Source organism: Lactuca sativa, chromosome 4 (assembly GCF_002870075.4).
Source record: "Lactuca sativa cultivar Salinas chromosome 4, Lsat_Salinas_v11, whole genome shotgun sequence".
In the NCBI taxonomy this organism is placed as follows: Eukaryota; Viridiplantae; Streptophyta; class Magnoliopsida; order Asterales; family Asteraceae; genus Lactuca; species Lactuca sativa.
The window spans coordinates 379,251,341-379,273,249 of NC_056626.2; the positions used below are offsets into that span (position 1 = coordinate 379,251,341).

Here is a 21,909-nt window from a genome sequence, read left to right on the forward strand (position 1 = left end):
TTCACTAATGTATGTATGTATTGTTTTAGGTGAAAAAACTCTAGGACTCGATTCTGAATATTTTTTTTGGTGAAACTTCTTAAATTATGGTAATTTTGTTTGGTTTTTGGGTAACATGTGTGAGGGTGTTGTGTGTATGTATGCTTGTGGCTTTATGCGTCTATACGTATATATAAGACATAGAGCATATTACTATTTTCTACATTTAGCTTAATCATGGCCTCAATGTAAGACATGACAAAGTACTTTATGTATCCGTTGGTTCTCTTTAAGAAAGATATTGAATTTTTCAAATTTTCCAACCTAAAGTTTACCCCAAAATCATAGAAATACCTTCACTTTCTTCTTAAGTGCATGATGTGTGCATCTCTACCGTCAACATGTTATTTTGATTAAATTTGTTACCATTTTTTATTATTATTGTAATATTTCTTCATGGATAGTATAGTCAGGTCCAATTTGTGATATATTCACGAACTGACACACAAGTACATGCCTAAATGCTCATTTCTGTAGGATATTGTAAGAGAAATGGCTGTGTTAATTCTGTTTTTGCATGTTAATAGCATTGCACTTTGACTTTTGTTTTTTATTTTTACAGAAATAGTGAAAATTTGATTTTTTTCGATTTAAAAAAAAATGTCTTATTGACCTACTTTTTTTTTTCAAAAGAGAAAAAGCTTGTATTCTTGACCTACTTTTCTTTGCTACAAATGGAATGTGTGTGTGTGTGTGTGTTTGCATGTCATTTTCTTAGTTTAACACCAGGTTGGGAGTTTTATTCACTCCGGGAGCAAATTTGGCATTTTTATTATTTTTTTGTTGTTATAGATACAAGGGTAAAAATTCAGTGTGTTTTGTAAATTTTTACAAATCAGTTGATGGATCTACAACTTTGTTTTTTTTTTTTTTTTTAAAACGGGACAGAAATGAGATTTTCTTGACATGATTGTGATTGTACTGTTATCATTTTTCTTGACAGAAATGTGAGATTTAGTATGAAATGTTTTGAAATAAGTCATTTACTACAAGAAATTCAGAGGTTTTTTGAGTGGGTTGTGAAATGCTTTATAAAACAAAGGTTTTGAATTGTGTTAGACATTGAATTTATTTGATGTTTATACATGTAAATGGTATTATCATCAAATGGTCCATCTTACAAAAATACATGTCTACTTAACGGTTCAAGTGTTGTCTTTAAAAATAAAAAAACCAAGAAGCGTGAATTATATGTCATATCAAATTAAAAAGTGATGTGTTCATTATTTTTAATTACATTTGAATATCAAATGCATCGAAATTATAAAATTAGAATAGACAAATATGCCCTCCTTAATATTCACTCTTTTTTGATAAAAAAAAATTATGTACAAAGTAACTATTAACTTGAGAGAATTGGTAGCATAATTTTTGAAAGTTTAAAACATCAAAGAAGTTGGAATATATAAAAATCGTAATCTATTTTCCGTTTGTCGACTGTAAATGTAATTAATTTGATTGATAAAAAAATGATTAAATGGATGTTTCTATTTATTGGATTTATCCATTTTGGGTTAAATGTGAGAAATAATAATTTCATAGAAGTGTTACTGGTATGTATGTGTGGCTAAACAAAATGGCTTAGATTGAGTAAATTGAGATGCACAATTTATGATAATGTTTTTTTACTTGCAACATTGCTGATAAACATGTTCATTTGTTGAACAAATTGTTGTTTTTTTGGGTTGATAAAAGAAGAAATATACAATGAATATCACCAAAGGGTTTATGTCCAAAAAAAAGATACAAAAGAAAAAATATTCAAATATGGTCCCGATTCCAGAAATATCAAGTTCAGTCGGTATTTTTTTATAATTAATAATATCACCCCACATATTTTTCCAGCAGCCACAAAGAAACTATTAGCCGCTTGTCGCTTTTCACAAAAAATTAATTGTCTCTAGAAACTAATTTATGAAAGAATCTACTCGTACTTGTCGCTTGACGTGGGTAAATAGGTAATATATATATATATATATATATATATATATATATATATATATATATATATATATATATATATATATATATATATATATATATATATATATATATATATATATATATATATATATATATATATATTAAAAGAGAATGTTGGTGGTTGGTGGATGTTGATAATTTGCACATTTTACTTTAAGAAATGATACCCTCTAACTTTTAAAATGTCATTTTTTGACCATCTAGATTTTTACCATCGATATCATTGCTCCCCTCTACTTTGTAGAGGACATTTTCTTAGCACCCTTCTACTTTGAAAAATGACTATTTACACATCTTTACTTTTTAAAATAAAACTTTGACACCTTCTGCTTTTACTATCGACAATATACACCATTTACTTTATAAGATGACATTTTCCACCCCTCTAATTTTTAAAATGTCATTTTGGCTCCTTCAACTTTGAACTTTGTAAATCATAAGTTTCACTATTTATTTTCTAAACTTTCGTTTATCCCTAGCAATATACATAATCTGATTTTCCTTAATAACTATCATTCGTTAACTTAAAAAAATCAATCTTTTATGTATGTGTCAGTATAATTCGATGTATTCAACGTTTCAATATAAATTTATAACTCTCGTTCAATATTATTATTTTTAAAAAAAACTTACTTTATTTTTTTTATGTATATATCGATAAATTCGAGTTTGTCTATTTTTCACTTTACAAACAGAAACTACATTTTCGTCTATTTTTAACATGTAGCAACTTACTTTTTAGTACTTTTTAAATCTATTACTGCCACAACAATACATGATAGCAGATAAAATCATAGTTATTATTATTTTGAAAACAAATAACACACTTATATAATCATATTAATATTTTCATTTTTTATCAGTTACAAAAAACCTCAACTATTTAAATAAAAGTTATTTGTTTCCTGCTAATTATAAATTTATAATATACATTTCAAATAATAAAGTGTATATCTTTTTTATCATAAATCTTACATTGCAAAAATATATGTAAAAGTTGTTATTTAAAATTGGAAAAGTGGAAACAAATTGAATGCTAAAAACAAATTTACAAACGCGTTTTCTCAATGAACTCCCACTGTTCAATCTCTCTCCATGTTCTCTCTTCTCTCTCCCCAAACACCAATTTTAGGGTTAGGGTTTTGAACAAAACCCGTTTTCCACACATCAGATCTTTAAACTAACCCCTTCTTACCAAGATTCAATTCTTTTCGAACCCTCAAAAGGGTTCAGTAATGGGTCGTCTTCACAAACCATTTAACTTCTTGTTAATTACCTTGTTGGTATTCACTACGTCTTACTTCCATGCTGTTTCTGGCGATGATTCCGACAAATCGGCGCTTCTGGAGTTCAAGGCTGCTGTTTCGGATCTTTCAGGAGTGCTAATGAGCTGGAATTTAAGCAGTTCGGATCACTGTTCGTGGATCGGAGTCACTTGCGGGTCAGATTCTAGGGTTGTGGCGATTAACATCACAGGTGGAGGTAACTCCGGAGACTTTACCTGTTCTAAATATAATCAGTTTCCCTTGTATGGATTTGGAATTGTAAAGAATTGTTTGGATCTTAACGCCAAATTAGTGGGCAATTTGTCATCCGCGATCTCTAAGCTTTCAGAACTCCGAATTTTATCACTTCCTTTCAACGATTTGAGTGGTGAAATCCCTTCTGAAATTTGGGGTATGGAGAAATTAGAAGTGATTGATCTTGAAGGGAATTCGATTCACGGCAACTTACAGTCTCACTTCACTGGTCTAAAAAGCCTCCGAGTTCTCAATTTGGGGTTTAATCAGATATCCGGCGAGATACCAAATTCAGTATCCCAATTCAAAAATTTACAGGTCTTGAATCTCGCAGGGAATCACATCAACGGTTCAATTCCAATATTTCTCGACAAATTTGGGGATTTAAGAGGATTATACCTCTCTTTTAACCAATTATCCGGGAACATTCCGATTGAAATCGGCTACAATTGTGGTAATCTCGAGAATCTAGAACTTGCCGGAAATCTTTTGGTCGGTGGGATTCCATCAAGCTTAGGGAACTGTACCAAGTTACAATCCCTCTTATTGTACTCGAATTTACTTCAAGAAGAAATCCCGATTGAACTCGGTAGACTTAAAACGCTTCAAGTTTTGGATATTTCAAGAAATAGTCTCAGTGGCCCAATCCCACGGGAACTCGGAAGCTGTTTGAACTTATCAATCGTCGTCTTCTCCAACTTGTTCAATCCAATTCCCACTTTTTCCATTCCTGACAACAATTTCTTGCAATTAGCTCCAGAAGACGAGTTCAATTACTTTGAAGGTACAATCCCCTCTGAAATCACCACTCTCCCAAATCTAAAACTTTTATGGGCACCAAGAGCGACATTAGAGGGCAGGTTTCCCGACAATTGGGGGACATGTGGCAGCTTGGAAATGATCAACCTGGCCCAGAATCTTTTCTCCGGTGAAATCCCCAAAGGATTCAATATCTGCAAAAACCTAAATTTTCTTGATTTGAGCTCCAACAAGCTAACCGGTGAAATCAGTGACAAACTTCGTGTCCCTTGTATGACAGTGTTCGATGTCAGTAGCAATCACCTCTCAGGGTCAATTCCGTCTTTTCACAACACCACCTGCGAACCCTTGAATCCCTCATCAACATACCTTCAGTTTTTCGCATCGAAAACGGTAAATTCTTTGTTTTTACCAACCGATAACAGGAATCTTGCAGTAATTCATAACATCGGTAACAACAATTTCACGGGCGGGTTATCTTCCATACCCATTTCAAGAACAGGGGAAAACACGGTTTATGCATTTTTAGCAGGCGAAAACGCGCTCACCGGTGAATTTCCAGGGGTGCTATTTGAAAACTGTGCGAAATTGAAAGGGTTGGTTGTGAACGTTAGCTCCAACGGGTTATCAGGTCAAATCCCGGTCAACATCGGTCAAACTTGCCGGATTTTGACTTTCTTGGACTTATCCGGTAACCGCATCTCCGGGACAATTCCGGTTGGATTTGGTGATTTGGATTCCCTCGTTTCGGTTAATTTGAGCCGGAATATGTTATCCGGCGAGATTCCGGGCAGTTTTGACAAGATTAAGGATCTCAAGAATCTTTCTTTATCCGGAAACAATCTCACGGGTCGAATTCCATCGGGTTTAGGAGATGTCAAATCTCTACAAGTTCTAGAACTTTCATCGAATTCATTATCCGGTGAGATTCCGGAAGATCTCGTGAATCTCAAGAATCTAACTGTTCTCTTACTCAACAACAACAAATTATCCGGAAAGATTCCATCGGGTTTAGCAAACGTGAAAACTTTACAAAAATTCAACGTCTCATTCAACAACTTATCGGGCCCACTACCCTCAAACGAAAACCTAATGAAATGCAGCAGTCTTCTCGGAAACCCGTATCTACAATCATGTAAAATCTCTCCGGCGACATCCTCACCGGAGCAACCCGTCTCCGGCGACTTCTCGAATCTCTCTGGGAGCCCAATTCCCGGCCCGAAGGACCGGAACCGAAACGGTTTCAGTTCAATCGAAATCGCCTCGATCACATCCGCATCCGCTATCTTCTCCGTTATGATCGCGCTTTTTGTCCTGTTTTGTTGTACAAAATGGCGACCGAAATCCGCGGGTCGCGGGCACGGGTCGACCCGTAAGGAGGTTACGGTTTTTACCGATATTGGTGTCCCGGTCACTTTCGAGAACGTGGTTCGGGCAACGGGCAGTTTCAACGCGAGCAATTGTATTGGGAACGGTGGGTTCGGGGCGACTTACAAGGCGGAGATTTCGCCCGGGTTTTTGGTGGCGATAAAGCGGTTAGCGGTGGGCCGGTTTCAAGGCGTGCAACAATTCGACGCGGAAATCAAGACCCTCGGGCGGCTCCGCCACCCGAATCTCGTAACCCTAATCGGATACCACGCGAGCGAGACCGAAATGTTCTTGATTTACAACTATTTACCGGGCGGGAACCTCGAAAGATTCATCCAAGAACGATCGATCCGAGCCGTCGATTGGCGCGTCCTACACAAGATCGCGTTAGACATCGCACGGGCCCTCGCGTATCTACACGACCAATGCGTACCGCGTGTCCTCCACCGCGATGTGAAGCCGAGTAACATTTTATTGGACGAAGATTTCAACGCGTATTTATCGGATTTCGGGCTCGCGAGGCTTTTGGGGACGTCAGAGACACACGCGACCACCGGAGTCGCCGGAACTTTTGGTTACGTGGCGCCGGAGTACGCGATGACGTGTCGGGTGTCGGATAAGGCGGATGTTTATAGTTATGGTGTTGTGCTTTTGGAGTTGATAAGTGATAAGAAGGCGTTGGATCCGAGTTTTTCGAGTTATGGGAACGGGTTTAATATTGTTGGGTGGGCGTGTATGTTGTTGAGACAGGGTCGGGCGAAGGAGTTTTTCACGGGCGGGTTGTGGGATGCAGGCCCACATGATGATTTGGTGGAGGTGTTGCATTTGGCGGTGGTTTGTACGGTGGATTCGTTGTCGACACGGCCTACGATGAAGCAGGTTGTACGGCGGTTGAAACAGTTGCAACCGCCGTCGTGTTAGGAAAGATTGTTATTTTTTTTTTTTTTTTGGTTGTAGGGGTTAAGGTTGTATATTGTAGGAATAGGTTTTGTTGGTGGGAGATGATTTTATACGTGTAACGATTTTATGGTATTGTTCTCTATTGTTTTTGTTTAATAAAAGCAAAAAGTAGAGAGATCACGCAGTCATTTGCTGTTATAATTCGATCTTTTTCTATAATCAAGAAAATCTTGTATTAACTTATGGTTGTAGAACATCAGGTGATTGTAGGACATCAGGTGTGAGTATGCTGTATTACAGTATTGGTCAGGTTATTGTAGGAAATGTTAAATTTTGGAAATTGACAAGTTGTTGAAAGATGAAGCGTCAAAGAACTTTTAAGCTTACGTAGTTTAATTAATTTTTATCCGAATATTAATTTTTAGTGATATACTAAGAATTTACACACAAAAAAAATTAATATACCAAAAATACAGGTAGCAACGTAACATGTCATGCCATTTGCACTGATGACATGGGGACCGGGGACTATGGGGTAGTTTATTTGCACTTAGTCCATTGGTAAATTGTTAAATCCTATATTATTTTTTTGATAAGCTGAAAAAAAAAAGATTAATTTTAATGTACTGTATTTTTTTTGATAAACATGATCGAACATCGGACCTTACCCTTGGTGAGTTTTCATCACCATTGACGTCGAAGCAAACCAACTCCTTCATTTGTCAAACTTTGAGGAGTTGGGCACAAGCCTTGGAGGAATAGAAGAAAAAGAGTATGACATAACTAACAATTCACTGTGTGTGATCTACAACGAAAAAGACATTAAAGAAACATCGTTTTTCCGGTTTAACCAAAAGCATAGATCTTCAAACTCCTTTTTGATGAGCATTACTAATATTTCATTGGAATCTCCTAAAGCCTCGATGAAGTTAAGAAAGAAATCCTTCGTTGGGTCGGATCGAATGGTTGTTTGATGTCCGAAGATTTTTCAGCCATTGTTGGATGAGTTGTTCTTAGGACTTCAGCCATTGTTAGTGCGAGCCTTAGGTGGAAGCGAATTGAGTGTCCTGTCGGAAGATTAACAGCCAAATGGATATGTTAGATTCAGCACAATGGGTCAGAGGGAGTTACAGTGTAAATTCATTCGGTCAGTGGATTTCAAGATGGTTGGGATCCTTTATGATTGAGAAGTGTAACAGATTGACCAGAACGTGAGTGTAGGGCAAGATGCTGCTAGGTTCATGTTTTCAGGATTGCGATGGTGGTCCTCGCATCATAAGCTTTTAGGAAGAGATCTCATGGAAGCTGGTTGTTCCCTTGCTAGGACAACGAAGTCAGAGGTGATTATGCCGCTCGGGTTTGCTACAAGTTGATTATCTCATTGAGCCGATTGCCACCATTAGTTGGGTAAGAGTAGTGATGACCTATCACACCTAGGTGTGAGTGATGCATTGTTCGCCCGAGGTTGTTCAGCAGCTAGAAATTTCTAAGAGGATTCGAACCGTATACATTGGCAACATTCCGAGGATGAAGTCTAGTTCAAGTGGGGGATATTTGTAATGCCTGTTCCAGATATCATTTGATTTTTAAGTTTTTAGGGTTTTGTGCTCGGACTCGACGAGTTGGGGAGCCCAACTCGATGAGTAGAGATCGATTTTGGACGCGGGACTTAGGGTCTACTTGACGATTAGAAGGCCCCAACTCGAAGAGTAGGCACTGTAAAGGAAAACCCTAAATTTCAGGGGTTTGTACCCTATTTAAAGAGCGTATGGGTCATTTGTGGCCTCCCTTATCGTCCTATCTGTCCAGAGAGAACCCCTAGCCGCTCTTTAGTGCTTTCTTGAGTGTGTGTGAGCTTTGGAGAGTGAATCTTGTTCTTTTTGGAAGGAAACTTGAAGGTTGAAGAGATTGAAGTGAGGAGAGGGCTTTAGATCCAGCATCTACCTGGTGTTAGCATCCACTTGGAGGTAAACATCTGCTACCTTGATCTCTATTTGCTTAGATCAAATCTTATGGAAGAATATGGTCACTTTTGGTGCAAAAGGGTGTCGTACTCGGATTTGGACTTTTCATGAGGATATGGTTCCAGATCTGGACACCTCTAGGTCTTCATAGACATAAAGTTGCTCCCTTTATCTAGTCTAGACCCATATCCATGTCCTAAACATTGTATGAACCCTAGCTTTAGTGTTTTAGCCATTTGAGGCCATGCATGCACGTAAAGTTTGCAACTTTACGTGGTATTTCGGTCTTAAGGGACTCGATCTGTAGTTTGGAGGTTTGGATTCGACTGGAAGGACTGGTTATGTTGAGGCAAGGGAAAACTCGACGAGTTGCCCTGCCGACTCGACGAGTTAGAGCGGGTTTTCCTATTTTCGGTCTACAGAGTAAAACTCGGCGAGTTGATAAGATAACTCGACAAGTTGGATTGGGGTTTTCCTATTTTCTGTATGACGAGTAACTCGACGAGTTGATGAGACAACTCGTCGAGTTGGTTAGGGGTTTTCCCCGATTTTCTGAACATTGGAGGAACTCGAAGAGTTGCTAGATGCACTCGTCGAGTTGGGTTAACATGGACTGTTGACCTTGACTTTGACTTTGACTAGGGTTGACCAAGTTTGACTTTGAGGGTATTTATGGTATTTCGGGATTTTGACAAGTTAACCATATGATGGTTATAGGCAGTTGAGTTCGAGCTGTGTTTTGGGACTTATCTGATCCTATCTTATCAGTTCAACATTCTTGAGAGGTGAGTCTCCTCACCATACCAATGGGTCGAAGGCACCAAGACCGACCCATTCTATAATATGTGGTACACAAGTTGATGCGGTGATATGTGGCATGTCAGTTGGTTATATGCTAGGTGGTATACTAGTTGTATATAACTTGCATGAAAGACCATGGGGGAGCCCATGCCGTTTGAATGTAAGACCATGCGGGGGAGCCCATGGCTTTTCAAGTAAAGACCATGGGGGAGCCCGTGTCACTTGGATGTAAGACCATGTGGGGGAGCCCATGGCTTTTCAGGTCAAGACCATGGGGGAGCCCATGACACTCAGATGCCAGACCATGTAGGGAGCCCATGGCTTTCCAGCTAAAGACCATGGGAGGAGCCCATGACACTTAGGTGTAAGACCATGTGGGGGAGCCCATGACATCCTGGAGTAAGACCCTGGGAGAAGCCCACAACATCCCTGTATGTTTGTATGCATGACTTATATGGTTTATGTAGCTTTTATAGCTAATATGGTATATGTGATTATGTGAACTATGTGGGGTATGCTCTGGGGAACTCACTAAGCATTAGCTTACAGTTTGTGATTTCTTTCAGGTATATCTAAGCCTAAGGGCAAGGACAAGGCTTGATGGCACGACATGCACTCTTCGACATTTGTTTTGATGGGACACTCTGATATTTGGAATAAAATGTTGATGTTATGGATTTTGAAAACAATTGTTATTGAGATTTCATATTTTATGGGAATGTTTTGGTTAATTAAAAATGAAAATTTTATTTGAAAATTTGGGTCGTTACAATTTTGACCTAAGTCGATGTTTTGATTTTATGGTCCGTGGGGTCAAGGAAGACCCTCTAGACTGTCTCATGTTAAGGCTTAATGGATTCGGAGCTTAATGCTCATTTTTGGTCAGATCTGGCCTCATGACGTGAGAGCGTGTTCAAGGAAGTTTCTGGGCATAAGTCACGACCTCACGACGTGAGCATAAGGTGTTCACGATGTGAGCATCTCCTGTGCAAGTTCGGGCTCTTTAATTGTTGGCTAGCTTGGTCTTGGACTTATCCTTTGATTTGGGCTAATAATGGACTAAGGGTTTTAGATTAATGGACTTCTGTTTGGGCTTGCCTTGCTGGGATTTACCTAATGGGCCTTGAATGGTGAATTAGGCCTTAGTGGGTCCAATGGAGTTGGGTTTAGACATGTGTATTGATGGAGTTTGGTCTTGGGTTGTTTGGCTCAGTTCGGAGCCGGTTCACAACAACAACAGAGTGTAGGATTATTCGTGTAGCGTTTGAGGTGAGTCTTCTCACTATACTTACTTGTGTGGTAATTTATGTGTAACTGGAGGGTCTTATTCGTTTTGTTGACCGGAGGGTTTTATTCCTATTATTGACCAGAGGGTATTATTTGTGTCATTAACCGGAGGGTCTTATTTGCTTATACTGAGATATGTGTTATTATGTATTCTGTCTTTGTGACTTATGTTGTTATATTATTATGTGTATATATATTTAGTTATGATCGGAGGGTCCATACCGAGACGTGAGACCGAAGGGTCTTCACTGAGACACATGACCGACAGGTCCTTATCGAGATATAGCCATGAGAGGCTAATTATTTGTGCATGTAATATTTTGGGGAACTCACTAAGCTTCGTGCTTACAGTGTTGATTTAAATGTGTTTCAGGTACTTTTATAGATTCCGGGAAGGCGGAGGCATGATTGTACACATTCGTCGGCTTATGATATCTCGTGGATTTTGGGATACTTTGATATTACTTGATAATGATTAAAAATGATTTTTTTTTTGAAATTCGAGGCATTACATGCATTGTATGTTAGGCTAGACCCATTGGCTTGCATATAGGGTTAGGACCATTTGCATGATTGGGCTAGGCCCATTTTATTTTGGTCTAGGCTCATTATTGTATGTTGGGCTAGGCCCATTATTGTAAGTTGGGCTAGGCCCATTGTGTAACGGGCTAAGCCCCTTTGTATGTTGGGTTAGCCCATTGATTAGTAAGAGTTAAGCCCATTATTATGGGCTAGGCCCACTGTGCGGGCTAGGCCCATTGATATGTGTGGTATGTGGTATTTTGGAGAACTTACTAAGCTTTGTGCTTACGATTTCATGTTTATGGTTTAGGGTACTTGCGGTACGAGAGGGAAGGGCCCGACGTGACCGCACAACATCCCCCAACGCTTTCCGCATTGACTATTTATGACTTTTACTTTGATGTTTAAATGATATAATCACTTTGTTTTTTTTGGAACAACTCATTTGTATGGGTTAAGTGTTTTAAAAATGAAAATTTTGCTATGAATTTTTGGGACGTTACAAAGAAACTATTAGGTTGATGTAGGTAATATAGAATACCTAGCAGAAGCGTATGTGAATAAAATGTAGATGGAAAAAATGGGCCAAAAGAAGGAAAACTCAAAATAAATATATCTTTTGATCCATCAGGAATTTGGAGATGTGTGATACATAGTCAGAAATATCTCAATGGGATAGAGCTCTTAACAAACAGACATAGGCGGTGTGCTGATGTTTGATCTCCAAATTCCACAGTTTATGCCTTTAAATTATAGTTTTCCTCAATTTTTGTTTTTATTCTATTCTATTTTTGTTAAATGTGACTTGAGAATTGACGATCTGAATAGTTATCAACCGACCCCGAGTAAAGTGAAGAAATCTGACACTAACTTTCATTGGGATAAGTATTTAGAGTCAGAAATATCTCGATGAGCCCGACCCAGTTCTAATTGGAGTTTATAATTGTACTTTTCATATATATATATATATATATATATATATATATATATATATATATATATATATATATATGGGAAAAGTGAATATACCCTTAAGGGTATATAAGCTTAGGTACCCAAACACTTAATTCTACGTTGTTTTGTATCATATATATAAATTATAATTGTCCAATTTTCTTATAATTCAACTTATGACTTGATTTACTTCTAATATATTTATAAATTTAACATTTATCTCCTTCTTACATAAATTTCATTTTCAACTATAATATACATAGCCTATTAGGTCTTTGGCAAAAAAATGTGATATAAAGGAAGATAATAGTGAAATTTCGAAAATCTTAATTGTAAATCAAGTTAATAATTGAAGTTAAAGAGTATTATAATGAATATATAAAACAAAACGGTGTATTAAGATGAGTTTGGGTACCTAAGCTTATGTACCCTTAGGGGTATATTCACTTTTCTATATATATATATATATATATATATATATATATATATATATATATATATATATATATATATATATATATATATATATATGATTGATACCCAGGGTTTCAATTGCATTGTACTAGCACTTTCAAACTCATGAATAAGCATACTCCCCATGCCATGTGGACGTAAGTTATATTGACTGGAGCAAGTTAAATTTTGTGTCTATGTGTGAAACACCCGTCACTAGCGTAGTTTTAAAACACCTTTTTGAAATTATTTGATTTTTTTAATAAATCAAATTCAGAGTTTTAATACGAAAAAACATTAGGTCTCACAATTTAAAAATTAGTTTTTTATAAAAAAAGCTTTAAAATATTTTTGAACATAATTAGGTACCAAAGTTTAAAAATATAAAGTTTTGGTTAAATACATGAGGTAGTAATCAACTTAATAATCACTACAAGTTCAAATACAACCTCACAAACCGAGGCCTTCAAAGCATCCTTGATGTCTTATAAGAAACTCGTAAGTTTTCAATTTGATCACAATTCAAAATAAGTTAGCCAATTGAACTTCCTAGTGAGAATATTTGAGGTCGACTCATTTAGAGTAATGATGATGACAATCATAATACTCAAGAGTCAAGATGAACCCAAAAAATCAATATAAAATCAACAAACACCGTAAATATTAATAATCCAAAAGGCAGAGTATTAAGACTCAATCAACTAAAAGTAAGGGCATATGAACCCATGTCTAAATCCAAGGATACTAAATCCATAAAGAAAATCAATGGAGTTTAGTAACTCGATGTTTCTATCCAAAGAAGGTAATGAACAAATCCAATATCAAAGGCTTACTAACCCATAATTAATAACAAAGGAATTAGTATTCCATAATTCAAAGAAAATGGTTACTTAATAAGTATTCAAATCAAATAATATTAGGGTTCTAAAGACCCAAACCAAAATCAAATGGGCATTTTATAACCCATAGTTCCAACATATCAAAAAGGGCTAAGTATTGATAAGCAAAGATTTACAAAATCATATCAAATTACAATAAGGTAATTAAGGAATAATTCAAATTTCAATATGCAATGCAAGCATCTTTTCCAAGCTTTGTCCATCTCAAAACTTCCAAACTCGTCTTTTATGGTTATTAAGACTCATGTACGTATGAAGGAACGTATTCCAAACATACACATTGGGAATTATGTAAGAAGGATCGTATTTCAAACAAACATATCTCAAGCCTACTCAAATGAAGTAATAGGTAACCACAACAAGAGTACCACACACAGGGTAGCTAGAGACACTGTATAGAGTGAGAATTATCTAGAAAACTACTCACACTCAACATAATTCTCAAATCACATATAGATATCATGTGTGACACCCACAAACTTTCAACCTCAATGAATCTAGGTATGAATGCCAAAACATTTTCAATTTACTAGCTTTTCAAATAATCAAAACAACTTTCCAAAAATAACTTTCATGCACTGCACAAATAATATATATATATATATATATATATATATATATATATATATATATATATATATAGTAGATATTTAGCACATAAGGTTGATTTAGGAACTTAAATATTATATAATAGCATCAAAATCCTATTAATTTGAGCCATTAAGTCACTTATTAAGATCTATGCTAGTTCTTGGACCTTTTGGTCCCATAAAGTTTTTATGTTGGTTATAAATCTACCATGCATGAGCTTTCTAGGCCTTTTGGCCCTTTTGAGTTAGAGTTTTAGATCTAGGCTTCTAGAGGATAGAGATGGGATAAAGTTAGAAGCTTTATCAATGCACGACCTTAATCGATCCAGATAGCTTTGGAGCTCTGAAAATAAAGGCTAGGCTTAATGAATTAAGTTGGTAAGGACATAACCACGACGTGGCGGCGAGTGAGTTCGCGATTGTTTTGGCTTAAAATTTCAACTTTTGTAAGCCTTAAATATTCTGATATCCTGTGTGTTCTTTTTTTAGCATGCTGCTAGTTATTAGGCTCGTGGGTATTTGTCATTGTTATAATGTAAAAAAATTATCATTTTACTTGTCATATCATTCTTAACACCATATTAAGGCTAAACGGTGTTGTACCCCTTTTACCGACGGTATTCCGACGTGGACACCTTTACAACCGGTAAAAACCATGCCGCACCATCCATTTTACCGTTGGTGGGTTACCGATGGTGGGTTTTGTTAGGTGCAATTTGCGCACCTTTTAGTCCCATTTCATGCATCTATTTAGCACAATTGTTCTTCCTTTTTCTTGCATTTCATCATATTCATGTTAGTCTCTAGAACAACCTTATTTGCACACTTTTATGTCTTTTTTCAGGTGAACCGGAGCTTGGAACGTGCTTTGGGAAGTGCCGGGAAGCATTGGTGAAGATTTCGGGACGATCGGGCGAAGAATGAAAAAGTTGGAAAAATCAAGTTTGGAATTGGAGTCAGAGAGGAACACGGGGCGTGTCAGTTTAGTGCAAATCAACACGGGGCGTGTTGCTGAACACGACCCGTGTCAGTTTAGCCTATTTTAACACGAGCTGTGTTCGACCCAAAAACCAACTTTTGGCAGTTTTTCCTATCTTTCATATTACGGGTTAAGAGCCATTTTTACACACACAGAACATATCAGAGAACCATTGGAGAGGAGAATTCGAAGGTTTTTGCAAGGGTTTGTCCGTTAATCATTTGAAACATTATTTCTTGTTTTTGTAAGTGGTAATTACACTTAATTTCATCTTTTAGACTTGTGATCTTGTTCTAGCCATGTGTGGCTAGAACCCTAACTTCTCCAATTTCATGTTTTGACTTCTTGGTAGTGACTTCAATCATATGACATGATGTTTGTTCTTAATTTCTATCTAATGAATTTGATTTTGCTTCAATCAAATGTTTGATTCTAATTGTGATTCTTATTGGCCATTTGAATTAGGGTTAGGTCATTCAAGTTATCTCTTTTACAAAATCCATAATTGTTTTGTGAAATTGAACAAGTAACAAGCATTAAATTGATCTCTATTGAATGAATTTAGTGTAAATCTTATTCATACACTTTTACACTCCCGAGCTTATGAGGAGTATTGGGTGTTGTTGGGAACATTCACATAAAGCTTCATGCAATCTTCCAATCTAATTCTAAGAGCTTGTTTAGATTAGGTTAGTAAGGTTAGGATTAATCAAAGAGCTTGTTTTGGTTAATTAATGTGGTGAATGGGAAGTGTTAGAGCTTATTAGCACTTTCAAGTACCAACTTAGATAGAATTGAACGAATATTGTGTCACCTTTGAGTCACATTGCCAAATTGTCATACATGGAGTTGGAGTCCTTACAAAATCTGAACTTAATTCATTCGTTTAGTTGTCTACTCGTGTTTTAAATTTGTTTGTTTAGTCATTGCATTCTAAACCCCCTTATTACTGTTGGTGACCATAGTACCTTGCGCAAAGAGGTATAGACTAATTATCTCGTGTCTCTGTGGATCGACCCTGCTTGCCTTGTACTACCTTTTAGTGCAATATAGTGGGATTATTTTGGAGTATATCATACCCCTTTATTTGTTGGGTTTGACACGCCTAACAGGTTTCCACTGATGGTAAATTTGAAGAAAATGAATGTTGGAAGGGGGAAATGACCGTTGGCAAACGACTTTATTACCGTTTTTGTAAATTTTTTTATTCTACAAATTTACCATTATATATATATATATATATATATATATATATATATATATATATATATATATATATATATATATATATATTGTAAAGCCCAGATTCTCAGGTATTGTTTTAAATAAGATTTCTTGGGTTAGGCCCTACTCGACGAGTTGGTTGCCCTTCTCGTCGAGTAGCAGCGGGGTGGGACCGCGAGTTAAGTGACCTACTCGACGAGTCCATATTGGGACTCGACGAGTAGGAGCTGGATGATAAAACCCTAAATCTTGGGGTTTTGCACCGTATTTAAAGGAACCTTAGCCTCCCTTGGGCCTCTTTACAGTTCTAGAGAGTCCTTGAGAACCCTAATACATGTGTGTGTGCCAATTGTGTGTTTGAAGCTTGAAAAGAGGATCTTTGGAGGGAGAAGGCTTGGAGGACAAGGAGATTGGAGCAAGTAGAGTGTGGGAATCAACAATTATCTCAGTTATCATCTTCTAGAGGTACCCAAATCGCCATTTTCCTTGTGGATCTATTCTATTGGTTGAGTTTTAGGGTTTTTGTGGAATATTAAGTTGGTAAGATGAGCATGGGCTAGATCTGAGGTTGTAACTTCAGATCTGAACCCTCTTTGGATTCTAGAAGCATAAAGTTACAGTTTTGGTCATGATTGAGGTCCCTCTTGAGCATGAAGCTCCATTAAGAACTTAAAATAGGCATTTAGAGCCTTTATAGCCATGCATGCACGTAAAGTTTGCAACTTTACGTGATAAGCATGCCCTAGAAGCTTGGATCTGTGATTTGGAGCCGCTGCATGGCTCAAAACAAATCTGTATGGAAAAAGGACTGAATGGACTCGGCGAGTCGCAAGGTTGACTTGGGGAGTCACATGAAGATGGCTGTGAACTCGACGAGTTGGATGAACAACTCGGCGAGTCCAATGAAGATTGCCATAGACTCGACGAGTTGAAGAACAACTCGACGAGTCGGATGTGTTTTCTCCAGGATATGTATACGTGTGTATCCGTTGAGTTGCAAGGAGGAAACTCGACGGGTGACCTTAAAGTTTGATCGAGAATCGAAGGAACTCGACGAGTCACCCCGATGATTCGGCGAGTTGGAATGTGCTTCAAGGAACTCGGCGAGTAGCCAAGGGTACTCGGCGAGTTAAGGTTAACATGGACTGTTGACCTTGACGGAGGATTTTAACTTTGACCAGGGGTTGACTAGTGGGTTATGGACTACCTTAAAAGGTTAAGGACTTATGAGTATGTTGTACTATGATAATAGGTGGTGGAGCCTGTGTCAAGTGATCCGAGATTTGGAGTTTACCTTTTGAGTCGACATCTGTGAGGTGAGTTATCCTCACTATATCGATAGGGTCTAAGGCACCAAGGTCGGCCCTTTAGTTGTTATCTTTATGGTATGCTACATGTGGATATGATCTGTTAGATCAGAATCAGGATAGACTATATGTTATGTTCTTATGATCCGTAGGGATTGCTATGTTAGTGACTTGCTAGGTCAGTGCTCTAGTTATGAGAGATTGATGTGAGTGGTAATCAGTGAGATAAATATGTTTGATGTTTTGTATATGCCAGTAAATGCTTGTATGCGAACATGGTTATTTGCTTGTTGATTTGAGTTGAGGCGGTCCTGCTTTGTGCTGAAGGATAACATACCCTATGATCGGTCCGGGGAGACTGTAGGCCCACGTGGCGGTCCAATCATGTCGAAGGCTTGGTGTAGATTTAGTAAGCTGTAGGCCTTGGAGGGCGGTCCAGTCAGACCAATGGCCCAGTATGCATGTTGTTGATTTATGGTTACAGATTTGGTATTTCAGCGTGGTATTGGTATTTTGGGGGTAATTCACTAAGCCCTCGGGCTTACAGTTTGCAGTTTATTGTTTCAGATACTTCAGGAGGAAATCATGGCAAGGTAAAGGCATGACTGTACCGCTCCTCATCCTTATGATCTTGTTTTGGGACACTCTGATGGATATTGATAAAAATGTTTTGTAACCTGTTACTATCTGGTTTTATTTATGCTTGAAAAGTTCAAATTTGGCGTAAAAATTTATGGGTGTTATATATATATATATATATATATATATATATATATATATATATATATATATATATATATAGTGGTAAATTTGTAGAGTAAAAAAATTAAAAAAAATACACACATAATCAAAATGTCTTCCAACACCCCAAACTCCTCCAACCCAAATGCTTCCAACCCATTTGCACTTTTCGGTTACGATCCGACATCACCTCCACCTTACCGGCCACAAATGGTTCCATCTCAAAACCAAGCATTTGTAGGGGGTGTTTCTAACTATATTATTCACAATTCCAATGGCGTGTTCGGCACAGAGCATTTGGGAGTGTTTGAGAGCTTCTAGTGTTTGAAAAAATGCTTCGTGTTGAACAAAAAGCCTCGTTCGGCACTAAAAGCTTCTAGCGTTTAGTTCAAACAAAACGCTCCAAATTCAAATGCTACTTCATGTAGCGTTTAACAAAACGCTACAAGCTACCCACTACAAGCTATCCGCTACCAGCTAGTTTTGCCGAACACGCCTCAAATGCCACAAACAATTCCAATTCCAATCCCAACCACCCCAAACAACATCCCAACCTCAATTGCAAACCCAATTCCAATTTCAATCTTAACCGCCTTTCACACCTGCAACCGAAACTCTTTCTGATTCCAGGCCCGAAGAACAACCTCAAAAAAAGGGAAGGCCGATCCGAGAAGGTGGAGTAAAAAAGAAGAGACGTAATTAGCAAAGACATGGGTCGATATATCAGAAGATAGCAACATAGGAAACGACCAATCGCGTGATCAATTTTGGTTACGTGTTACAGAGCGGTTTTGTAAGGGTATGGGTCGAGAACCAGATTACCGGACGTCAGACCAATATAACTTAAAATGGAATCTTGTTAACAAACTCATGACACAGTGGAACAAAATTTACACAAACTTCGAAAAGTAATGGGCTAACGGGAAAAGTGAAGCGAGTTTATTGAAAAAACACACGCGATATTCCAAGATAACATGTTGAAACCTTTTAAGTTCATTCATGTGTGGGAAGTTGTCAAAAGAATCATTAGGTGGAAGGAGCTTGCAACACATGAAGAAATTGCTAATCCGCCAAAAGAAGTCGAACATCTTCATATTCGAGCTTACAACAAATATCATTGGATGGTCACATTGGCGTTGATCTTAATGATGATAATGACGACATCGAAGAAATACGCCCGCCTCCTCGTCTTATGGGAATGGATAAAGCAAAATCTCGAGGAAAAGGAAAAGGAAAACCGACATCGTCCGGTTCCGGTGATGATTTTTTTTCGGTGAGGACACCTTTAAAATTAAAAAAAAAATACAAATCATAAAATCGAATATAGTAATATATTGGAGACATTTTTTTTTATCATTAAAACTGAATCATGAGTTATAAAAAGTGAATCATGGATCATAAAAATGATCAATGCTTCAATTTTAATGATCCAATTTTTTTTTTCTAATTTTTTTTTCTCTCCGATATAATACTATGCTCGATTTTATGATTTGTATTTTTTTTTAAAAAAATTGTTTTTCAATTTTTTTAAGGTGTACTCATGAGTTATCACCGAAAGAAGTGTCCTCATCCGATCCTCTATATATATATATATATATATATATATATATATATATATATATATATATATATATATATATATATATATATATATATATATATATATATATATATATATATATATGCCTTCCAACCACTCCTAAATTCCTCTATAAATACCACAATTATTCTTTCATATTACTAACATAATTCGTCTTTCATTTTATTCACAATCACATACTTGTTTTGCTTAACCATTCAAAACCAATGACTTATAAAATGATGAATTGGTCAGAAAATAAAGAAGAGACGGTTTCAGAAGACCCATATGCCATGATGCCTGGTGATTTTTGGGTAAATGTTTGAAACATGGGTTGTCGAAGTCGTAGTCTTGATCAAATGTGTTCGAAGCTACGCGATATAAGAGTTAAATGCCTTGAATTCGATGAAGTTTATAACTTTGTTATAAACAACGTACATAAAGACGAGTCGTTTGTTGTGGCCAAACATCAATATGAAGACACAAAACACATACCGTTTAAACACGTCAAAGTTTTGTTAAAAATGAGAAGTGCCAAAAATCCAGTCATTAAAAATATAAGGTTTAAAAAACTTGTTTAAGTTGTTTGTGGTTGTATTTTTATGTTTTTATCTATTTTATTTTAAGTTGTATGTTTTAAATTAATGTAATGTTTGTTTAACTGAATAAAATACTAGTTTAAAAAATATATATTTTTATTGTATTTTTTTTTAATGTAATGTAATATTTTAATTTAAATAAAAACTAGTATTTAATAGAAAATATTTGTTTTTAATGTATTTTGAATTAAATTTAATTAAAAAAAATAAAATGAAATGATGTGTTTAATGGTTGATACTAGGTATCCCATAGTTACACGTACCGAATGTGGTGATATATGTCATTTATCACTAGCTATAATAATTAGCAGTGGATATAAGAATGATCTAACTTGAATTGAGAATTGAAGGTGCTGTTGTAGGCTCTTTCACAACATTAATGTCCCATACCCTATTAATAAAAGTGTTGCTTTATTGTTTTTGAAAGGCATCTCTCAACTGAAGTCCTGTTTGAAACGAAGCCACGAAGGTATGTATATGAGTACTGATTGCACATGAGTTAACCGTTCAAAAAGAAAAAAAAAAAAGAAAAGAAAAAAGCTTTTAAAAAAGAACTGATTGTATGCTTAATTTCATGTTAAAAAGAATTATTTATAATTTGATCTAAATTTTTTGTTTTATAAAAAAAAACCTTATAATACAAAAGTTATTTTAAATCATTTTCAAAAACTTTTAATATCAACTACTTCAAACAACTTTTGAGATAAGATTTTAATTTTCGGTTTTTATGTTTCAAATTTAAACTTTTATTTTATATGATAACCTTTTTGTCAAGAAATTCTCATAACTAATTGATTTGTGATTCATGTTTGTCCAATGTAAAAATCATTTTGTTCTTTCAGAATTTTGTGGAAGATGCATATTAATTTGTTAGCAACCTTGGTTGAAAAAGAAAAGATTCAACCCAAATGGCTACTTAGTTTCTGAGAATACGATGATTCATTACCCTTTGAGGGAATTTGCCCTTCTATATAAAACGTTTGAAGCTTTAAATTTAGATCTAACTAAATTGAGTAAATTCCTTAAATCGTCCCTGTGGTTTGATCAAAATTACACGTTTGGTCCCTAACTTTTTTTTTGCATTTGAATCGTCCCTGTAGTTTGATTTTGTTGTGCTTTTCGTCCCTATGGTTTGGTAAAAATTGCAATGTTTGGTCCCTAACTTTATGTATGTAAGGGACGAAAAATACAACAAAATCAAACCACAGAGACGAAAAACGCAACAAAATCAAACCATAGGGATGATCCGAGTGCAAAAAAAAAAAAAAAAAAAAAAAAATTAGAAACAAAACGTGCAATTTTGATCAAACCACAAGGACGATTTCAGTAATTTACTCAACTAGATTACATTCATACACATTAAGTGATTCAGATTATATTTGATTTTCAACAACTTAAATTGATAATAAAAAAAAAAGCTTAAAACTAAAAAGTAATCGAG

The 21,909-nt window shown here is 36.1% G+C and overlaps 1 protein-coding gene across 1 annotated transcript; it reads left to right on the plus strand.

The window, feature by feature from the left end:
- Positions 1-3,054: 3,054 nt before the first annotated feature.
- Positions 3,055-6,770, plus strand: LOC111919476 (LRR receptor-like serine/threonine-protein kinase RPK2). The gene has a single exon (XM_023915025.3). The coding sequence runs from the start codon at positions 3,258-3,260 to the stop codon at positions 6,588-6,590; it is 3,333 nt and encodes a 1,110-aa protein (XP_023770793.1). The 5' UTR covers positions 3,055-3,257; the 3' UTR covers positions 6,591-6,770.
- Positions 6,771-21,909: the final 15,139 nt, after the last annotated feature.